This window comes from Ahaetulla prasina, chromosome 1, assembly GCF_028640845.1.
Source record: "Ahaetulla prasina isolate Xishuangbanna chromosome 1, ASM2864084v1, whole genome shotgun sequence".
In the NCBI taxonomy this organism is placed as follows: Eukaryota; Metazoa; Chordata; class Lepidosauria; order Squamata; family Colubridae; genus Ahaetulla; species Ahaetulla prasina.
The window spans coordinates 348379382-348403196 of record NC_080539.1 but is presented as its reverse complement, the minus strand read 5'-3'; the positions used below and the strand labels follow the sequence as shown (position 1 = coordinate 348403196).

The 23815-nt window shown below is 41.6% G+C and overlaps 1 protein-coding gene across 8 annotated transcripts in view; it reads right to left on the bottom strand.

Moving 5' to 3' along the window:
- Positions 1–4487: 4487 nt before the first annotated feature.
- The window catches only part of TMEM260 (transmembrane protein 260), a 61860-nt gene continuing 42532 nt past the window's right edge, over positions 4488–23815 (bottom strand). For 3 of the 8 annotated variants that reach the window (XM_058162997.1, XM_058162991.1, XM_058162996.1), the window contains one exon: positions 18127–23815. In XM_058162997.1, coding sequence (XP_058018980.1) covers positions 23546–23815 — 270 coding nt within the window. In that variant the 3' untranslated portion in view covers positions 18127–23545. Of the gene's footprint in view, positions 7338–9371; positions 12691–13344; positions 13407–18126 lie in introns of those variants that run through there. The other 5 variants (XR_009152713.1, XM_058162993.1, XR_009152714.1 and 2 more) reach the window with 5 other exon arrangements.

Below are 23815 nucleotides of genomic sequence, written 5' to 3'. Positions count from 1 at the left end.
ACGCCACACCGGTTGATGGCAGATTGAAATCCCCCATGACCAACAGTCTAGGGGTTTCAACTGCCAACCTGGCCAGCAACTCCAACAGCTCGGGCAGGGCTGTTGTCATGCAGCAAGGAGCCAGGTACATGATCAGCAAGCCCACCTGAATCCTACGACCCCACTTCAAGTAGAGGGATTCACACCCAGCTATCTGAGGCACAGTGGTCTCCCTCGGCTCAAGACTCTCCTTAATAATAACCACCACCCCACCACCCCTACCCTGGGCCCTCAGCTGATGGAATGCTCGGAAACCTGGTGGGCACATCTCCACTAGGGGAACCCCCCCTTCGGTGCCCAACCAGGTTTCCGTGATGCCCATAATGTCCGCGGTCCCTTCCTGAATTAGATCTGAAATCAGGGGGGCTTTGTTAACCACGGACCTGGCATTACATAATGTCAGCCGAAGGCCCAAGTCCCGAGTACTCTGGCCACTCAGGGCACGGGAAAATCCTGGGGGGCTGGAGCACGCAATCGCTCTTAAACAGCGAGAGCGAACCCCCGAAACCTGATGTGGCCCCCCCTTTCTGTCATATCTGCCTCTCCCACTTACCGTATTAATAGCTTGACCCTGATAAGCTGGAACGACACTCTCCCCCACTACCTTCGGACCTGTTGAATTACCGCCGCGAACACATGTTGGACTTAGCACCCTCCCTGACGGGTTTCCCCCCCACCCATCCATCCCCCCAACCCAAACCTGTCAATTTCCCTCCCCCCCCCTTAAAATTTCCATTAAAACTCCCCCATAAAAAACGATTAAAACAGTTCGTTAAAAATCCCCTAAGCCTCCTAGATTTAGTATGCCAACTCTCGGGGTGACTCAGTGACTCAGCACTCTCTGGGTCTGCCATACCTCTTCCTTTGCTGCACACGCCTCTCTCTCCAACGCTGTCTGGGATCCATCCAGGATTGATCCTCCTCGCCCTCTTTTGGTGGGGGCTCCGACACGCCTTCTTCCTGGCCTTCAGCTGGCACCTGAGGCATTGCCAGAAAGGAAGGATCTGGAGAGGGAGGCCTTGTTGGCTCTTCCCCCTCACTCTCTGAGTCATCCTCCTCCAGGAGGCCAGGCTCGGGAGCCGGAGTCCCAACATTAATACTAGTGCAGACTTAGTAAATAGTTTGACAGTGTTGAGGGAATTATTTGTTTAGCAGAGTGATGGCGTTCGGGAAGAAAATGTTCTTGTGTCTAGTTGTTTTGGTGTGCAATGCTCTATTAGCGGCGTTTTGAGGGTAGGAGTTCAAACAGTTTATGTACAGGGTCTGTAGATATTTTCACAGCCCTCTTTTTGACTCGTACAGTATACAGGTCCTCAATGGAAGGCAGGTTGGTAGCAATTGTTTTTTCTGCAGTTTTAATTATTCTCTGAAGTCTGTGTCTGTCTTGTTGGGTTCCCTGAACCAAAAATAATAAAAAAATAATAACAATGCATTGATTTAAAAAAATTGCAACAATAAATAAGCAAATAAACATCCAAATCCTGAGGGTAAACAGCCATTCCTCAAAGGTCTTCCTGAAAATGTCAGCCGCCATTATCTTCAGAGATGATGATGATGATGATGATGATGATAATTTATTAAATTTCTATACCGCCCTTCTCCCGAAGGACTCAGGGCGGTTTACAGCCAGCATAAAACAGTATTTATAAATACAATTAAAGACAATATAAAAATCTAATTCAAATTAGCTAGCACCTATTAAAATTATTCTAAGAACAATGATAAAACCCCACTTAAAACAGTATGAAATAAAATAAAAAAGTATTGAGCTCGCGTCGGAAGGTCCGGAGGTCGGGGAGTAATCGTAACCCCAGAGGAAGCTAGGGGGATGAGGAAATAACAATAGATATCAGCTAAAAAGGAGAATATTGCAATAGTCCCTTGCCTTGTCTATTGTGTCATTCTTCTTGCCTTTTCCTCAGACTCATTCAGGTGGTGGCTCTCCATCAACAGAAAGCCATCTGGTGTCTTTTGTCCAAGTTTTGGACAAAAGCCCCTTGACATGGCCCATGCTGGCAGGGACTGAGGGGAACTGAAATCCAGAATGACTGAAGAACACCAATTGGCCAAGTCTGTTCATTTAACTTTACCCCATAGAGACATTCAAGACTTGCAGAGACAAGGCAGGCTGAAATTTTATATCACTTTGAAGTAATCTGTTAAAAAGTACTATATCATAATATAAGGATGGGGAACCTCTGGCCCTCCAAATATTTGTTGAACTATATTTCCTCATAACTAACCTTTCTAACTGACTTTATATAGGTAGTCCTTGACTTATAACAGTGCTTTTAGTGACTGTTCAAAGTCACAACAGCAATGAAAAAAGTGGCTTATGACTGTTTTTCACTAATGTCTATGGAGATTCTCAGTCACCCAGGTCACGGTTGTCCTGAAGGTGCTTTTTTCAGGAGGCAACTGGACTTTCTGGTTTTTCTTTGAAGAGGTTTTGCTTCTCATCCAAGAAACTTCTTCAGCTCTGACTGGATGGTGGGGGGGAATGGAAGGATTTATACTCCTTGCAGACTCTGGTCATTTCCTTTCTTTTAGAGAGTGGTTAAGGCCACCCGGAGGTTTATCTGTGTCCTCAGGGTCACCTGAGTGGTGCAAATGGGTATGGAGCCTTCTTGGAACTGTTGAAAGGACTGTGTTGTAGACTGGAGCTAGATAATCTAGATAAAACGTTTTTCAGAGTTACGACTTTTGCAGCATCCCCATGATTATGTGATCAAATTTCAAACTTATGACCGCTGCTGTGTCCCAAGGTCATGTGATCCCCTTTTTTAGCCTTCTGACAAGCAAAGTCAATGGGAAAGCCAGATTCACTTAACAACCAGGTTACTAACTTAGTAACTGCAGTGATTCACTTAACAATTGTGGCAAGAAAAGTCATAAAATAGGGCAAAACTCACTTAACATATCTCTCACTTAACAACAGAAATTTTGGGCTCAATTGTGGCTGTAAGTCGAGGACTACCTGTACATTGGAGCTTTTGGATTTGAATAGAATAGAATAACAAAGTTGGAAGGGACCTTGGATGTCTTCTAGTCCAACCCCCTGCTTAGGCAGGAAACCCTACACCACTTCAGACAAATGGTTATCCAACATCTTAAAAACTTCCAGTGTTGGAGCATTCACAGCTTCTGGAGGCAACTTGTTCCACTGATTAATTGTTCTGTCAGGAAATTTCTCCTTAGTTCTAAGTTGCTTCTCTCCTTGATTAGTTTCCACCCATTGCTTCTTGTCCTACCCTCAGGTGCTTTGCAGAATAGCTTGACTCCCTCTTCTTTGGGGCAGCCCCTGAGATATTGGAACACTGCTATCATGTCTCCCCTAGTCCTTCTTTTCATTAAACTAGACATGCCCAGTTCCTGCAACCGTTCTTCATATGTTTTGGACTCCAGTCCCGTAATCATCTTTGTTGCTCTTCTCTGCACTCTTTCTAGAGTCTCCACATCTTTTTTACATCGTGGCGACCAAAACTGAATGCAGTATTCCAAGTGTGGCCTTACCAAGGCATTATAAAGTGGTATTAACACTTCACGTGATCTTGATTCTACACCCCCCCACCCCCGTTTATGCAGCCTAGAACTGGGTTGGCTTTTTGGCAGCTGCTGCACACTGCTGGCTCATATCTAAATGGTTGTCCACTAGGACTCCAAATCCCTCTCACAATTACTACTATTGAGCAAGGTACTACATCAGGGGTGTCCAAACTTGGTCCCTTTAAGACTTTTGGACTTCAACTGAGCAAAGCTGGCTGAGGAACTCTGGGAGTTGAAGTCCAAAAGTCTTAAAGGGACCAAGTTTGGACACCCCTGTACTACATATACTGTACCTGTGCATTTTTTTTGCCTAAATGTAGAACCTTACTTTTTTCACTGTTGAATTTCAATTTGAACTTCAGCAGTCATCTAAAGAGAGCAACTGCTTACAACACATCTGAAATATTTGATATGGCCACACACAGAAAGACATGTGAACAAAACAACAGATGAGCATCAAATGGGTTGTTCAGCAAAGCAGTTTATCTCCATTTGTTGCTAAGGACCAAAAATGCTATCAGTTATACTAGATATGGTATTTCAATATAGCAATTGCAGTGGCTTCCTTCTCATTTCTATTCATATAAATTCCATAGATATGACTCTCCCAATGCTTATAAATATTAATATAGAAAACCCAGCAAGAACAAAAAATGAATAATAATAATAATAATAATAACAACCACAAAATCTCATCCTATTGATTCTGGAATATCAGCAGCTTAAGGATTAGCAGATGAACTTTAGAGTTAAAATATTGCTTTGAATGATAATATCAAAATGCAAGAAGGAGGGATAGAATGTAAGGTATTCAAGCTGAATTCTCAATCTCTGGGTTTTTAACAAATATAGCACCATTACAATTCATAGCTGAGAAACTGAAAAAGCAGATTAAATCCCACTTTACAAACTTTATTTGGCTCAGAAGTTTTAAAAAAAGGTTCAAGCAAACAGAATAGAAAAAAGGCAGATCAGATACATAGAGTACATACATTATACAAATCATATTTGACATCACAGAAAATTTAACTATAGACTATGGCACATAAACTATCAAAAGCTGCTGGTCTCATTTCTCTGTTGATTCACCACTTAGATTTATCCTTGGCTTCTACTTTAGTTTTTCAAGTAGATGGAATGTCAAGATGTGTAGATATGTATCTTATTGTCACACTTTATGTGACACAATATTTATTTATTTATAATTTATAATTTAATTTCTATACCGTCCTTCTCCCGTAGGACTCAGGGTGGTTTACAGCCATATTAAAAACCAATACAAAGTACAAACAACAAATTTAAAAGCAAAATTAAAAACCAAATTTACAATAGGCCAAATCAAACTAAAACGGTCATAGACCAACATAAAACCCATTAAAATTTCCATTTAAAAATTTCGCTTAGGCCAGTCCCGCACGGTGAAATAATAAGGTCTTAAGTTCACGTTTGAAGGTCCGGAGGTCGGGGAGTTGGCGCAACCCTGGAGGCAGCTCATTCCAAAGGGCAGGTGCCGCCACAGAGAAGGCTCTTCCCTTGGGGGCCGCCAACCAACATTGTTTGATCGACGGCAACCTGAGAAGGCCCACCCTGTGGGAGCGCACAGGTCGATGGGAGGCTATCAGTGGCAGCAGGCAGTCTCGTAAATAGCCCGGTCCTAAGCCATGGAGCACTTTAAAGGTGATAACCAGCACCTTGAATTGCACCCGGAAGGCTACCGGCAGCCAGTGCAGGCCACGCAGGATAGGTGCTATATGGGAGCAACGTGGTGCTCCCTCTATCACCCGCGCAGCCACATTCTGGACTAGCTGGAGCCTCCTGGTGCTCTTCAAGGGGAGCCCCATGTAGAGAGCATTGCAATAGTCCAGACGTGAAGTGACGAGGGTGTGAGTGACTGTGCATAAGGAGTCCCAGTCTAGGAAGGGACACAACTGGTGAATCAGGCGAACCTGATGAATGCTCCCCTGGCGACGGCCGTCAGATGTTCCTCTAAGGACAGCCGGTCATCCAGGAGAACACCCAAGTTGCGCACCCTCCCCCTGGGGGCCAAGAATTCACCCCCAACAGTCAGCGATGGCGTAAGCTGACTGTGCCGTGACGCCGGCATCCACAGCCACTCTGTCTTGGAGGGGTTGAGCTGGAGCCTGTTCTTCCCCATCCAGCCCCGCACGGCTTCAAGACCTCCAACCCGAGCAACTTGACGGCTTCGTCTGGGTTGCTCGGGTTGGAGATATACAGCTGAGTATCATCAGCGTACAGATGGCACTCCACCCCGAAACCACGGATAACCTCACCCAGCGGCTTCATATGGATGTTGAACAGGAGAGGCGAGAGAACCAACCCCTGTGGCACCTCACACATGAGACGCCTCGAGGTCGATCTCTGCCCCCCTGCCAACACCGTCTGCGAACGGTCCGAGAGTTAGGAGGAGAACCACCGATAAATGGTGCCCCCCATCCCTAATCCCTCCAACCGTCGCAGCAGGATACCATGGTCAATGGTATCAAAAGCCGCTGAAAGATCTAAAAGGACCAGAACAGAGGAATACCCCCTGTCCCGAGCCCTCCAGAGATCATCCACCAACGCCATCATCCACCAATAAACTGTTCCTGATGCTCTTGAGCCAAAATGTTATCTGTCAATTAATGCAAACAAGACAAAACAAAATAGAAACTGTAGTGGGCAGCCATCGGCTCGACATAGCTAACAGCCCAAAGAAATTGCTAACATTAACCAAACAAAACACACTCTAATGAGAGTCTGCAAGAAGTCAAAATAGGCTTTGCTAGGTAAATCACAAAGATTCATTTTAATTTCCTCACTCAAGGATCTTGAAACTGCCCTTGGATGCACTTTGTAATACTCTCGTTCCTGCAGATCTGTTAAAATGGTGCACTACAAGTCTTTCGAACCAGCTTGCAATAAGTGTTAACTGACTACTCTGGAGATGATACAGGAAATAAAACTTCTCATCACCTATGAATTTAGGCACCAGAGCTAAATGCCTTGATATGCATTTATCATATTTTAGCACAGGAAGAATTTTTTTCTTGTGTGGGATCTGAAATAAATTGTCCCTGCTACAATCATTATAATTGCTTCCATTTAAATGCTTTTCATTTTTCAGGACTCCTGACTGGAGAAGGGACTCTGAATATGAGAATATTGTTGGATTCTACTAACTGCACCTGTTATTCAGGTCCATTCTTTGGAGGAAAGTATCAACTTCCTCTAAAGCTGATATTAAGCTGCTTACCGAATCATTATGGCTGACAATTAGCATACAAATGTATCACCTGTCTATTAGGACCTTTGATATATTTCTCAATTTTGTTTGATGGGGTGGTTGATTTTGCTCCTTTTTTGTTTGTTGCTGTCTTGGAGAGGGAATGAGATTGAGTTTGGCATTAATCCATTTAAAGCAATTTTTAAAAACTTGGCATCTTTAAGCAGTGTGGACTTTAATTCCCAGAATTCCCAAGCCAGCATGCTGGCAGTTGAAGTTCACACATCTTAAAGTTATCATGGTTCAAAAACAATGACTAAAAGCATCCATGATACTGAGCAAATGAGTAACAGAACATTCCAAGATTCCTCTGAAATTAGTTGAATAATCTCTGATAGAATAATTATTGTATTGTCACTTTAAATGTACACTAATCAGCATACGTTAAAATGAGGTTTTGTTGTTTCACTGTTATTACTTTGTTGGGTCTTAGAGAATGGATCTTCCTTCTTCCAGACTTGTCTTTATTCTGGGAACAAAGAGGAAAGAAACAATGAATGGTACTATATGGTCTTCTTCCTTCCTTTTTGCTTCTATCTTTACGAAGAATCTGGGCTCAGCTATTTGTCCCCCACTGTGAAAGTTTTTTAAGTCCCTGGGGCATAGAATCCACCAAACTGTCAGTCACAATATTACTTGATAATCTCTCTCTCTCATTAACAAGCCAGGAAAGGGCTAAATGGTATATGAGAAGATTGATTCTACTATTTTGATCACCCACTATGTTCTAGTGCTATGTATTTCCCCTAAATATCTGCCATTTCTCTGTGGGAAAAGTACTGGTAGTTATCCAGATAGTTTTGCTCAATCATTCTTATGCTTTCTGCATTCATCCTTCTGAAAGAAAAGCACTTTCCCCCTTCCAGTGCTTCCCAAATCTAAAATAAGCTTGAAGTAATCCTGTCAACTCAACACCTGACAAAAGTGCTCTGAACATCAGATATAATGCCTCCCTACAGCTTTATATCCCATGTCAGAAAAGTGAAATAAAAAGGGAAAGAGAGAGAGAGAGAAGGAGGAAGGAAGGAAGGAAGGAAGGAAGGAAGGAAGGAAGGAAGGAAGGAAGGAAGGAAGGAAGGAAGGGACAGAAAAAGAGAGAGAAAAAGAGAGAGAGAGAAAAAAGAAAGAAGAGAAAGAAGAGGGGGAGGGAGAGAGAGAAAGAAAGAAAGAAAGAAAGAAAGAAAGAAAGAAAGAAAGAAAGAAAGAAAGAAAGACATTTCAAAATGTTGCAAACAATGAATGTTTTTGTTTCCTTCAACCCCAGCAGCCAACCAAGTGGAAATACTACTTCCATTCTTAATCTACAAATGAAATTAAAGTTGTTGAAAGATGCCTATGAAACCAGAAGAGTCCTCCTGTTTGGCAAGAGAAGAGGAAAAGCTGAAACCGCAACAATATTTGAGCAGCTTTATTAAATTTCCAGCCATATCAAGAATCATCACCAAGCATATGGTGTTTATACACAAATGCAGAAGATAAACATGTTGGCTCTTCGGAGAGAGACAGATACATTTGAAAGCTGCCCCAGCATAAAAAGAAGACTTTGAAAGGAAGATTGGACAATCTGCAAAATTTGTGCTAAGCCAAGAAAACAACTGTGATTACCAACAGATTCAGGGTCCCCAGCCAGCGGGAAGTAGGAAGAGTCCTAGTCAGTAGTTGCGTTGCCCTCTGCAACAAGGGATGAAAGCAAAATACTCCAGGTAGAAACTGTTCCTGCCAACTGGCAGAAAGGTCTGGCTGCAATCACACATTCTCTTCCCAGAAAGCTCCTTAAAAGAAATGAAATGAGGCACAGCGGGCCTATCTAGTGAGCACAGACGCTTCCACACCCTGGCATGGGTTCATCAAGTCACAAAATAGAAATAGGTTGTGTGTGTGTGCCTTCAAATTATTCTTGACACCTGGAGACTGCCCGGACAAGTCCCTGCAGTTTTCTTGGCAAGATTTTGGAAGTGGTTGGCCACCGTCTCCTTCCTGGGACTGAGAGAGTGTGACTAGCCCAAGGAAAGCAGCTAACTTCGTGCTTAAGATGACTGCAACTCACGGGTCTCCTGGTTTCTAGCCTGGTGCCTTCATCACTACACCAAAGTGACTCTAAGTTGCACTTTATGCACTGTTCTCCTATCATCTCATCTGTAAAGGACAGCCAGGTTTTTTTTTATCCAGATCATGTTTCTGAACAACTGGGGAACCTTGACCTCCGATCGTTCAGCTTGGAGGCTAAAGACGCAGCATGGCCTTCTCCAATTCAAAGAGACATTTGTTTGGCAGGCTGAGGCAAAGAGGCAGTCCCGGAACCAGCAAAATTTGGGGGCTTGGCAGGGGACAGAATGTATCCGCCCTCAGTGTGGAAGGGATTGCCACTCTCAAATTGGCCTTTTTAGTCACACTAGATGCTGTTTTAGGATCTCTTTCCAGAGCACGATACCATAGTCTTTTGAGACTGAAGGATGCCGATGAATGTTTCTGAAGCTAGAACTAAAATTGGAAGTGTCTTGGCGACGTTTCAATGAAGTCTTCGTCCCAGAAGCACGAAGCTGAAGCCTGAAGATGACAAATCAGACTTCGTCGAAACCTCGCCAAGACACTTCCAATTTTACGCGGGAGAAAACCCGAATAACCAAAGATCTACATCTCTCTATATATATCTAGATCAAGATAGATCTATATAGATATTTAAACCAACATATGTTCTGGAACTCTTGATCCAAAGTCAAAGCCAGTGATAGAAAATTGCCTGGGCTGAAGTGAATTCTCCCCCATTCCTCTGCTTTCTCAGAGAACCCCATCAAGTTCTCTGGGGCTCTACAGAAGGTACCTATTTTATTTGAATTCTGTCCTTGGACTGACAGTGAACCTGATTCTTGAAACCAAAAGTTGTCCTTCCTTCCAGTTGTTTCTCAACCTCAGCAACCTTAAGATGTGTGAACTTCAACTCCCAGAATTCCCCCAGCCTGCCTGGGGAGTTGACGTCCACACTTCTTAAAGTTGCTGAGATTTGAAAAACACTGGGTTAAATATTTCTGTGAAAGCAACATCCTTAGCAGGATTTGATGCTGATTGTTAGATTACTATCGGGCCACTGCTTGGGAAATCACTATAGCTATGATGGCGAACCTATGTCACGCATGCCCGATGTGGCATGTAGAGCCATGTCACCTGGCATGCGCTGCGTCACCCGTTCCTCTTCTGGGTACACGATGATCAGCTGACCTTTTTGCATGCGGCAAACTGAAAGAGCTGGTCTTCCGGTTTCCTCCATGAGCATATGCACCAGCCAGCTGATCATTGTGCATGTATTGTGCCAGAAACCTAGAAGAGTAGCTGGTTGAAACTGGAAGTTCAATAGCTGAAACCAGAAGTTCATTTTCGGGTGCACGCATGCACCCTGGGCAACTCCTCTTTTGGGTTGTGGCCCAGATGCACGCAGGCTCACTTTTCGGCACTCGGTGCCAAAAAGGTTCACCATCACTGCACTATCCTATATCTTTCTGCCTTCATTTCTTTATCGCAGCAAAAGCTCATTGAAGTAGGTCAAGAGCTAATGATCAGCCCAACTGTATGCAGAAAACTACCATGGATGTAGACCAGGGGTGTCAAACTCGATTTCATTGACGGCCGCATCAGGGTTGTGTTTGACCTCGGGGAGGGAGGGGGGCATGGCCAGCTCAATGTCACTCGTGTCGGGGGCACCTGTAGTGGCCTGGGCAAGGCTAGGATGGGATCCCAGCGTGGCCCTCCCAAGCTCCGTTTTCAACCGTGACGGCCTCCTGCAGTCCTCTGCCACCAGAAACAGAGCTCATGTGGGCTGCATGTAGCCTTCCTGAGCTCTGTTTTCACTGGCAGAGGCACCACAGGTCAGATCTTCAGTTTCCAGGGCAGCCCCACAGGCCAGATCTAATCCTCAATTCTAGTTCAGCCTCTTAATCTTAACCACAGCACCACCCTGATTCTTAGAGAATTTCTAAGGCGAAAAGAGTGCCACTTGCCTTTGAAAGGGAGAAATAATTATTGCTAATTTTGTGAGTTAACCCTGGTTTTGCAATGGGGTCCTATTATTTTCAGCCCTGGAGAAATGCATTTTGTCAGAGATTTTCTTACCACCTGAGCAAAATGTAGCCCTGTTCTGACGTTGCCACCAATAGATGTCATTCTCTTTGCAATTAGAAGAAGCCAAGTAATCCTGCCTTCGGGGTGTCTAAAATAGTCTTTGCCTACATGGTTTGTTCAGGTGTGCTGGACTTCAATTTCCATAATTTTCAGCCAGCATTGTATCAGAGCTAAAATTTGCCATCAGGTTTGCCATGCAGGACCATTTAGATCAGTGTTTCTCAACCTTGCCAAGTTGAAGATGGGTGGACTTCAATTCCCAGAGTTCCCCAGCCAACCGATCTTCAATTTGAGAAGGTTGAAAAACACTGATTTAAATTATAAGTAGAAACAGAAATATTTGCCAGTTTGGATGGAGTTCATGTCTCTGTGTTTGAAAACATGCAGCTAAATGATTTTTTTCCAAATGTCTTTTCATCTTTAAAAACTTGACATCAGAATAGTTTGGAGTTTTGTTTTTTGTTTTGTTTTTTGTCTTTTTGGCATATACTGGTATTCCAGGGAAATCTTGAAAGGACAACGAAGTTCCCGTTTTAATCACTCGATGACTATTGTTGATGAAAGCAAATCTAGTTATCTTTGTATTGATACTGTTGATTCCATCTTGAGCCAATTTCTGCATATCTGAATTCTTTTACTATCTTATTTAGAACTGATTCAGTCTAATTTAAATGCAAATATTATATTGCTGTTGTTGCTGTTAAGCAATTGGGAGTTGATCCCTGCTTTACCACAGAAAACTATTGTACGAGGTGAAATTTAAAAGAGGGTCAAAGTGATGATCAAAAGTCAGACACGGAGACCGAATTTAGATCAACTGGTTTCTTGACAATAGAGGGTGCAAACAGAGCTAGTCCTTGACTTACAACCACAACTGAGTCCAAAGTTTCAGTTGCTAAGTGAAACATTTGTTAAGTGAGTTTTGCCCCATTTCTTGTCAGAGTTGTTAAGTGAATCACTGTTAAGTTAGTAATGGTTGTTATGTGAATCTGGTTTCTCCACTGACTGTGCTTGTCAAAAGGTTGCAGAGGCTGATCACACCAACAACCAAGGCATTGCAAACGTCATAAATATGAGTCGGTTGCCAAGCATCTGAATTTTGATCATGTGGCCACGGGTAATGGTCATAAGTATGAAAAATGGTCATAAGTCACTTTTTTCAGGGCTGTTTGAACTGTTGTAAATTGAAGACTACCTGTAGTCTTTTTTGTAATTTATGGACATGACAGTGTCATTTTTTCCCCATTAAATTGTAGCTTTCCGTGTGTAATAATGTTTTCTTTTACTGGGCCTCCATTTAATATGTAGATTTTCATCTTAGTGAATATGAGGGATTGAACCAGAGATCTTCAGTTCTGAGTTTATTTCTCAGTCTGGAATTTATAGCTTTTATCTTTCAGCCTCCTTTTTTTAAATCCTTATCTGCAAAATGGGTCTAACAAGAGACCTGGAAAAGGTTTGAGAAGAACTCTGGTAATAAACATATCTTTCTTTTGACCCCTTGTGGCCTTTGAGTAAATTGCTGCGGTTTCTTGATGATCTAAAGCTTGCTAAAATAATATGTTAAAGAGAGAAAAGAATGAATGTACCTCCTACAAGCAGTAATCCTTTTTTTTTCCAATGGCATATCCAAATCTTGGAGGAAAAAAATACCTACTTTCTCCCAGTAATGCTAGTCAACCTTGCAGGATTGTTGCCTTGACGTCTCGCTGTGGAGTTCAAGAACATGAAGTCATTTTAAAGATTCTCTTGTGTGTGAAATGCCAAGTATAACATTTCTAGCAGAAATATTAATATAAATTTTAAATACATATTTCTAAATGTATGTAGAATGTTTCATAGTATTCAACAACTATTCCCCACCCACCCCCAAAAAAATGCCAGTTTCCCTTCTCCATTTGTTTTTCACAACTCAGTGTTTTACATTTGAAAAGAAAGCAAGGAAGCAATAAATAAATAAGTAACAGGCCCGGGTTCACTCTAGTATGACAATTAAATCCAACCATTTAACAGCTTGCATCTGTAAATAGAGCAGCTTGCAAATCAACCAGGGTCTCCAGTGTGTCGATAAGTAGAAACGAAGTTTTAAATCTGATGCCTGCATTCTGAACCACATTCCAGAATGTAAATATGCACACAAAAGCATGGAGCTACATATTTTGATGGAAACAATTACAAGGCTGGCCCCTTTGCATTCTTCTCTGGTGCGCCCTCTGCTGGATGCATGGACCCAAAGCAGGGTACCGCACCTCCAATTAATTATTGGCATCTCCTGCCAACATCTGGCTGCATCTGCTTTCATGTAAAATTTGGTTCAATGTTTGAACTGCACCCCCTCCTAAAAAAATGCAAGAAGGACTTACTTAGTAGAGTCTTGGAGGAAGGCTCTTAGTCTCTGTACTTTGTTCCCTTTGCACCCAGCTATCTATCACCAAAATAAATACATGTCAGGAATAATTTCATGGAATAATTTCCCACATAGTACAACTTATTGCTTAGCATATTATCGCTTAAAAAGTGTGCTCTTATTTGAATACTGCTGATGACACACTTTACATACACACCCATGAACTTGAGAAAGATTTATGGTAACCTACAATTTTATTTTTTTTGCGTGGATAATGTATGGCTAATATGATGGTCCAGGAATTTAATAAAACTTTCACATTTTTGCAATCCACATATGACAACCCTCTATGTTTGCTGATACGTAGCCAGATTTATATTATTTGCTTATTGAGGCATATGGAAAAGGACAAGGCAAGCAAAGACACTTTTAAAAAGGGCAGAAAGAGACACTTCATTACTCATAAAGTAATGATAATTACTAATGGAGTCATCTTTTTGGGTCTCCTAGCTAAGTCTTATCTTCTGAGATGAACTGAAGATCTGTTTCTAAGCAGAGGTTTTTCCAACTGGCTATGCCAGAAACTGGACTGGAAACCTTACACACAAATATCCATTGTATACGGAAGGTTTAGCTCCTGAAAACCAGCTGGTATTAGACATTACAGTAAGCCATATTATGCTGTTTGGTGAGGTTTCAGTATGTTGGGTGGACCTAGCCACGGTGCTAGGAAATCATGTCTTATGGCTTAGCATGATGCATGAATCACTGGGGGTTATTTAATGGGAAATGGGCAAGCAACCCATGCTTATCAGATGCCTGAGTTAACCCCAATTAAACAGGAGTCATTCCATTTTTCAAATTTAGAAAGGACCCTGGATACCTGCAGTGTAATCCTAGTGACATATAAATAAATAATAATAATTTACAATGATTGTGTATTAGAAGGATTTCATAATTTGGCTGATGCTAATAAATTTTTTTTAATTTGCATTTATATCCCGCCCTTCTCCGAAGACTCAGGGCGGCTTACACTATGTTAGCAATAGTCTTCATCCTATTTGTATATTTATATACAAAGTCAACTTATTGCCCCCAACAATCTGGGTCCTCATTTTACCTACCTTATAAATGATGGAAGGCTGAATCAACCTTGGGCCTGGTGGGACTAGAACCTGCAGTAATTGCAAGCAGCTGTGTTAATAACAGACTGTTTTAGCAGTCTGAGCCACAAGAGGCCCCTTTTATAGTTTTCAAACTATAAGTCCTGTGCCCAATTAGAAATTCTGTTTTCATTGCAAAGTAGCCCATATTTCTGTTCCCTCATTGTCCCTCTGCTAATTTCTAAATGAAAGTTGGCTTGTTGGAAATCCATCACTGTTTCTCCCCCAAATTACATATCTTGTTGACATTTCCTGTAATATATGAAAGCCACAAGCTATCTCTCTGCAATCTTCCTAATATAATCTTTTCCCCCTCCAGCCTTCTGGATTCGTGAAGAATTGAAACTTTCCAGGTCTTCCTTGCGGCTATCTTAACACAGTATCTTTCAGTCCCTGAAAAGTATGCCGGCATAAATTGTACTATTCCTGTGGTCAAATCTTACTATGTCTCCCTCACGAGGCTGGTAAATAACGTTATTCTTACAATTTTAATGTTATGTCAAGTGAAGGAAAACAAATGGTGGATTCCCTCAGGTTGATTTCTCCTCCCGTTACCTGCAGATGGAAAAAGTAGCTATCAATTCTTCTGTACCTGGTAAGGGAAGAGCTGAGCAAGTGCCCATAGCTGCCTGGCACAGAGGATTTAGTCACCTTTCAGGTTGGCTGAGTGACGCTCTTGTCACTTCCCGTCTGGATTATTGCAATGCTCTCTACATGGGGCTACCCCTGAAGTGCACTCGGAGGCTTCAGTTAGTTCAGAATGCAGCTGCGCGGGTGATTGCGGGAGCCACACGTGGCTCCCGTGTAACACCGCTCCTGTGCAGTCTGCACTGGCTACCTGTGGTCTTTCGGGTGCGCTTCAAGGTATTGGTTACCACCTTTAAAGCGCTCCATGGCTTAGGGCCCGGGTACTTACGGGACCGCCTGCTGTTACCTTATGCCTCCCACCGACCCGTACGCTTCCACAGAGAGGGTCTTCTCAGGGTGCCGTCCGCCAAGCAATGTCGGCTGGCAGCCCCCAGGGGAAGGGCCTTTTCTGTTGGAGCACCTACCCTCTGGAACGAACTTCCCCCTGGTTTGCGTCAATTACCTGACCTTCGGACCTTTCGCCGTGAATTGAAAACGCACTTGTTTATCCAAGCGGGACTGGCTTAATTTTTTTATTTTTTTGAATTTTAATAATTTTAATTGGGGTATTTTAATTATGGGTCAAATTTGACGGTTTTAAATTTCTCGGCCATTAATATAATATGTTATTTTAATTGTTGTTTTAATCTGTATATTGTATTGTTTTAAATCTGGCTGTACACCGCCCTGAGTCCTTCGGGAGAAGGGCGGTATAAAAATCTAAATAATAAATAAATAAATAAATAAATAAATAAATAAATAAATAAATAAATAAATAAATAAATAAATAAGCAGCAGACCAGTCGTCTGAGCAATTTGTGAAGTGTCAATGAGAAATTTTGGAATATGGGACAGACTGGAGATGATGTATTTCAGTGTATTCTTTTCTACACAATCTGTTGAAGGCATCTAGATCTTCATAACTGAAGATTTCTTCTCTAAGGCAGATGAGACAGCTTCGTGGATCATAATTTGCTTTGATGTTCTGTATGTGGCAAATGTATAGGTCTCAAAGACGAAAGGGAAATTATATCCTAATCCTATATCATGGATTATGCCATTTCCTGTATACGTTTAGATTTGCAATTGTGAAAATTGAAGAATGAAAACCTATAACAAGAAGTCATTTCTAAAGGTTGAGAAGTTCTCAGTTTCATAGTTTCAGGATAAATCTGTAAGAGATGACAAGACTCAGCCTGAGGGAGGGAGCAAGCACATCATCAGTTTGGAGTCCCTTCGTGCCTACAAGAGATCTTTGAATTCCATTGACTCTTATCTACCGCTAATTCACATTGATCTTCAGTAGTTCAGATTCTTGTTTAAGGATAGCATGGAATCAACTTGTCCTCATTTGAATAATTCTGGTTCCTGATTTCTTGTGCCTGACAAAACCATGGTAATTGGACAGTCCTGTTTTTACAGATGATGCTCCCGTTGAAACTCTCTAGTGATTTAACCCCAAAGGAAGAAGTCTATTACTCACTACCCTGCACCAATAATGGATAACATTAATCATGATCCAGTAATTTATTATTTTATTTATTTATTATTTAGACTTTTATACCACCCTTCTCCCGGGCAACACTAATCAAGATTCTTGTTTGCTTGCAAGGTCTCAGGATTGAAGTAGCTGCTCTGCCTATTCCAGGTAAAAATAACCATGATGGAAAAAAAGCAATGCAGGAGAGAGAAGAATACTTGAATGTCAAGATAATTGAACCTTGATGATCCTGACTCTGGTACCCTACAGGAGAAATAATCACACTTATATTTCACAAAACCCGCAATCTGATTTCTGACTAGATCCCTATTAATCTCCTGGTGGATTACAAGAAAAAGACAGTTTTTCTTTTACATATGCAAATTCCATCTAAATCTATATATAATTATTGAAGATTTGTAGCTAGTCATGTTTAGTTCCTCATCTCACAGTAGTTTGAACATATTGAGTCAGCTGAGGCCATACAGGTCTCGTACCTCTTACTTTTCCCACAAATGCAGGGAAGGTGGGATGAAGAAGCCAAGTTGGAGATACATCTCTTTCACCTTACTCCCTTATTTCAACTTACTTACTACAATTTTTTTCCTGTTATTGCTTTACCCTAAACTGTACACAGATTTTTCAATTTCCTGCAAAAAGCGGGTATGTAAATAGGAGGGGGAAAATTAAATATCTATCACTATACATATCAGCAACCTTACCTGGATCTCACTTCATTTTCTATCAGTATACCCATTATCATAAGATACCCAATTAAAAGCAAAATGTCAGCCTTGTGTTATCTTAAAGACCAGCGGTTTCCTTTAAAGCCAGTTTTGTTTTATAATGCTTTGGTAGATAGATTAAAATGACTGTCTCTGTATGTAGGGAGAGGGCCCCTTCCCAGGCAGAAGTAACTTTCAAGTCAATGTAAAGTCTTTAGCCTGTGATTAAAAGCCTTTTCCAATTAGCACTCAACAGCTCCCATTCATTTCCCCCCCAGCCCCTCCCCATTCAAGATGAGTAGGAGACTAATAAGGCTGCGATAAAAGGGCAAAAGGCACAGAGACAGCCAAAAGGAATTAATGAGCCTCCTCCATGTATTTGTCTCCTTAACAGCTGAACTGTTACATCCATTGATGCTCTTCAAAGGGCCTTCCTCGGCACTCTGCAAGCTCCACTGGGCACCTTCAGCCCATGGAGGATGGGAGGGCAAGAGGACTTCCCTGGGTGACCCACCCAAACCGATCGCGACCTACAGGATGGGGTGATGAAAATGGAGCTCTTGGCTGCCCTTGATGCCACCTTCACCATTCCAACTGGCACTTCTCCACCCCCCCACCTCCTCCTAAAATGTCCAGACCTCTTTTGAGGGTCGGTTCCCAGCAGCTATGAAGGAGAAAATTCGGGGCTGGGAATTGTGCAGTCAAGACCTTGTCAAGGTCTTCACAGGGACCCTTGTCATGAAGCACCTCGGTGACTGGCATCTGGCTCAGAAAAGCTCCCTCCCTGCCCACCCCCCCAGCCCTTAGCAGCTTATGACATCACAAAGGGCACTCCAAACAGATGCCTACATGGCATCCTGCAGCACTTTTAAAAGAGAATTAGTGGCTTTAATTATGGCCGTCGTCTGAAAGAGAGCCCAGTTGAGTTCACTAGGAGGCCTTTGATCAAGGACCTCGGCTAACACAATGGTGCGGAACTGTGACTACTCCTCGCCAGGGGAGAAGGGGCCTTTTCAGCCCCTGAATAACTCACCAGTGATCTTTGAATGCAGGCAAGCTGGAAAACCCTCCCTCATCATTAAGCGGACATTTCTATACAGGGGCCTACATAGAGCTCGGGAGTCTAGGCGCTATACAATTGGAAGGGGGAAAGAATCCCTACAGATTCTGGCTACTCCTTAGGAAGTGCTGAAGGGCCGTGAGTGACTTAATTCATTAAAACAGGTTGCTATTAATTAACTGTCATAATCAAAGAAAGAGCCATTATTTGCATTTCTTAACGTTGTTCCCTTTTACTTCATGTGCGGAGGTGGGGCGAGGAGGGAAAAGATTCTTGCAACAACAACAAAAATGAATTTATGGCTGGAATAAACACACGCACGCACGCGCACACACACACACACACACATACACACAAGAAAGAGAAAGAAGGGGGGGAGAAGGGAAAAAGAGGGGGGGAAAGCTTGCCATGAAAAGCCCCCCCTTCAAAATGTAAGCTGTAGGTTCTGCAGCTAATTACAGGACCTGATCTACAAGTGAACAAACAGGGAGGTGAAAACATAAATAGGAAAGTAATGAGGAAGAATGCAAAAATGCCTTTACTTGGCAACCGGTTTCTGCAACTGAGCCTAGTGGAAGAGTCTCTCTCTCGTCTCTTTCTCCTCTCTCACCTTGCATTTGATCATCTTTAGCACAGCAGTGCTACATGAGAGCAATCAGAATTAAATTTCTGTCAAATAGCTCTGATCTCTCCTTGCTTATTTAGGGCAGTGCTTCTGAAGGTTTCTGTTCATCTAAAGACATGCCATATGGAATTAACAGATCTCAAGTCTGTTGGCAGGACGGTTTGCTACCTTTCAAATACGTACCAGACCAGGTTGGCCATTGATCCGATCCGTTTGTGGCAGATGAAGGAGGGGGGGGGCAGCTGAGAAACTTACATTTTGCAAGTATGTTCCTGACATGCAAGTATGTTCCTGACATGCTGGTTTAATGAAAAGAAGGACCAGAGGTGACATGATAGCAGTGTGGCAATATCTCAGGATCTGCCAAAAAGAAGAGGGGATCAGCCTATTTTCCAAAGCACCTGAGGGACAAGAAGCAATGGATGGAAACCAATCAAGGAGAGAAGCAACCTGGAACGAAGGAGAATTTTCCTGACAGAACAATTTGCCTCCAGAAGCTGTGGGTGTTCCAACACTGGAGGTTTTAAAGAAGAGACTGGACAACCATTTATCTGAAATGGTATAGGGTTTCCTGCCTGAGCAGGGGGGTGTGGGGGTTGGACTAGAAGACCTCCAAAGTCCCTTCCAATTCTGTTGTTCTGCTACTCTGTTATACTGTACACAGAGCTGAACAACAGTCATTTCCTTTATAAGGAGTAAACTGAGCAGCTATGGAAGATTCAAATGGAATAAATCACATTAGAAGCCTTTTTTTTAATTTAGGTATTATTGAATCATCTTTATTGTATTAGCACCAAGACAGAACTGCAAATGTAGATGAAAGGGTTGGAAGGAACCTTGAGGTCGTCTCATCAAACTCCCTTTGCAATGCAGGAATTCTCATACCACCCTGGACAGTATGAGAATTCCTGGCCGTCTAATCTTTTATTGAATAATTCTACTGATGGAGCATTCCATAAGATCAGAACATCTTTTTTTTGTTTTTTTTTTGTTTTTTTTGCAAACAAACACATAATACATCAATCCTTCCATGTGTCATTTCAGTGTTTCTTCAGTAACTAGATCAGAACATCTTCATTCTCATCTATTAAACTCCACTTTTCTCAATTTTCAAGACTATAGCTTTTCCTTTCATTTCCAATTGATGCTTTTTACCATCTTTTCATCTTACATTTTGTCAGTCTTTCATATACTATGATCATCATTAGATGAATCCACAAACATTAACTTCTGCTGCCTATCGTGGTTTTAGGCAATTGAACATTTTATGTAATACTTTTCATTAAGAGGCCTCTCTGTATGCAAAATGTGCTGGAGGAAGTACCTTTACACTGAATTTCTAGATTTACTTTAGAAAACATCTACATACTGAATTAAAAAGAACAGTGCAAAATAGAGTTACACATATCCAAATAATAAAATTTCTGAGAAGAAATCCTTTCATAATTTCAGAGTTTTACTTTTTAGTATGCATACTGGAATTCTCCTTCGAATCTGAGAAAAAAATTCTTTATCTCCTTTTACCACCAGTTGCTAGCCACATAGAATAATAAATCTGCAATATGTTATCATAAGAGAATTAACTAAAGCAAGAATAAAAGGGCATCTTTCCTATTTGAGCCATGGTTATTGGAATAATTTCTAGAACAAAAGAACGTGCGTGGCCTTTATATTCTTGATGAAACTCCTGAAAAGATGTGATGGTCACACTCCAAGAACCGATCTCTAAATGTGCAAAAAATCATAATATCCCAGAGAAGTCCGTTCATCTTGTTTACATGGAATTGCATTCTTTAAAAGACTTTCATGTTCTATGATGCAAATCCATCTTTTATGAGTTGGTGCAAAAATATGATAATCCTGAGAAAATATATAGTTGGTGAGATTGCAAGTGAAAGAATGAGAAGCTGTTTTTGATTTTCTATCACTCCAATTATCAGATAAATCCAGGTATTCTATAACACGGACACCTTAACAAGACAGACTGGAAATGCAAGTATTTACTTATTTATCAAAAACATGTTCATGTTGTTATTCAGGTAAAAATCTCTCAGTGCAACTAGTAAATACAAAAGAACAGTATTATATAAATAAAACAAACATCAAGAGCATCCTTCAAAAGCTAGAAAAGAGGTTAAATAAAACAAAGCTGGATCAGAACAATATAAAAATCTACAATTAAAATGTGTGGAATAATAAAAAGATGTTTGTCAGAGCTCTGCCATTAATGACACGTGACAATGGTAAGAAAACCATTTAGTGACTTGCCTTTGCTCCTGTGGCAGAACTATAACATTATGACTGGAAGTACATATTTCTATTTTCAAGGATATACAGTTGCACATGATGTCCAAGTTCAGATATACCCCATCTTGAGTGTACCTTACTTCAACCGGCAGGCAGTATCCAAGGAAGATCTTAGCAATCAGACAAGTTTGTATAGAAATTATCAATCCTTAAAGTTATCTAGTCCAAAAAAGGGTAGAGGTAGAGGATTATAATGCTCAAAAAAGCACTTTGTGTGGAAAAAAACTGGGTGAAATCCAATTTCTCACTACAGTTTGTGAAGCAGCCCTCTCACAACTTATTTTAAATACCTGAAACTATAATCAATGGCTCTCTAAAATCTGACAGAAATCAGTTGCACCTCTGATTCTTATTGAAGAAATGTAGGTGATTGAAGCCGAGACCTTTGATGTTCATAACATATACTCAATTTATAAAATATGGTCCATCCTTTTTGAATTTTTCTATAATAATCTACCTCCGAGTTGATTAGAGTATATTTAAATGATCACAGTTGGGACCGGCAACTTGGTCATTAAATGAAGTGGTCACTAAATGAAACCACACATCTGTTTATGATCTTACTTCAGCTTTCTTTTGCTTTACAGACTGTGAAAACCGTAAATGTGAGGCCTGATTGCAAAATTACTTTTTCATTGCCATCAAAACTGCAAACAGTTGCTAAACAAGGCAGTCATTAAATAAGGATTACCTATAGTACTAATTTTGGTCAGATCATGTCTATTCAGAAAAAGCTGCAAGTAGTGTAAATTTTATGGAAAGAAGTTGGTGGTTCAGAGACCACTGGCTTTCAAGAGGTAAACTGTCCATTAATTTTTATGGATTCTGTGATTATCAAATGCCCAATTCCATCAGGTCAGTTTTTGCTATTAAGATTTTGACTCTGATGTGAACACTAAATAGTTAACACTTAATATTAACATATACAAATGGATAAATCAAACAGAACATACGAATATAGTGATCAGAGGCATCTCAAATCCAACATTGTTCTCCCAAAAGTACTCAACTGAATGCTTTTGTGATACTCCATGCTTGGTACGAGGGCAAAAGTGATAATGATCAAACTCTCTGTTAATATAAACCTACTTTTTATTCCATCTCAGGGGTGTCAAACTCAAGGCCTGGGGGCCAGATCCAGCCTGTGGGGTGCTTAGATTTGGCCCGTGGGGCTTCCCTGGAAACAGCGAAGGACTGGCCCAAGTTGCCTCTGCCAGCAAAAAATGGAGCTTAGGAGCAGCCCTCCTGAGCTCCATTTTCACTGGCAGAGGGTTGCAGGAGGCCATCGCAGCCAAAAACGGAGTTTGGGAACCTGTTTTCACTGGCAGAGGACTGCAGGAGGCTGTCACAGTCGGAAACAGAACTTGGAAGCCTCTTTTCATTGGCAGATTGCTCGGGCTTCCACAGGCGTCCCCAATACAAGTGATGTCAAGCTGGTTTGACAACTCTGTTCTATCTGGTAGCCATGTTCACAGTGAGTGACAATGCCTAGCCAACCATACCTGATTCTTAAAAAAACCAAGCGGGGTCAGTCTTGTTTAGTATGTGAATGGGAGACCACCAAGTAAATGCCAAGGCTGTGAGCTTGATTGGGAAGTTGAAAGAACCACATCAGAAGAAGACAGCTTCCATATTGTCAGCAAGAAAACAATATAATGTAGATGTATCCTATAATCAGAGCTGACCTCAAGGGAGACTTGACTGTAGCTGGCAGGGAAGCAAATTAGCAATAGCAATAGCACTTAGACTTATATATTGCTCCACAGTGCTTCACAGCACACTCTGAGCAGTTTTCAATGTCAGCATATTATCCTCTACAATCTGGGTTCTCATCTTACCAACCTTGGAAGGATAAAAGGCTAAGTCAAACATCAACCAATCAGGATCAAACTCAAGACAATGGGCAGTTAGCCTGCAATAATTCATTCTAACCACTGCGCCACCAGGGCTCTAATTATCAACGTACTGTGTTAAGAAGTTTTCAGTTAGACTCTCCGACGTTCAGCTTCGTTTTAATGACCTCACATTGTAACATCAAAAGGAAGAAAAATCCCAATTCATGTCCCTCAGCCTTTGTTCATGCTTCTCTATACCACCAAACCCTTCTTTTGATTAGTCTTCTCCTCCCATCTAAAACACTGCATTTAAGTTTGCTTTGTTTCCGTCTGTGGAATCCTTCTCTTACTCTTCATTTCCTCTCCAGCAGATCTTCCCTTGAGCTCAGCATGTCCTACACAGGTCGCCTCGCTGCTGTCTTCAGTTTTCTCACTTCCCGAAGTTCTTTCTTCATATGCTTAATGGCTTGCAAAATACTGCTCTGCTGGGGATCATCTGCAGCTTCCTCCAAGTAAAGGCGGAAGTGTTTGATGATTTCTAAGAGTAGTACCTCTGGGTCTTCTCTCGCTGGGTGAAAATGTAGCACCCTCTCACAGGCGATGGCGTAATTTTTGTGCCAGTTCACTGGATGAGTTTTATACGTGTTTACAATTTCCTTGTACAG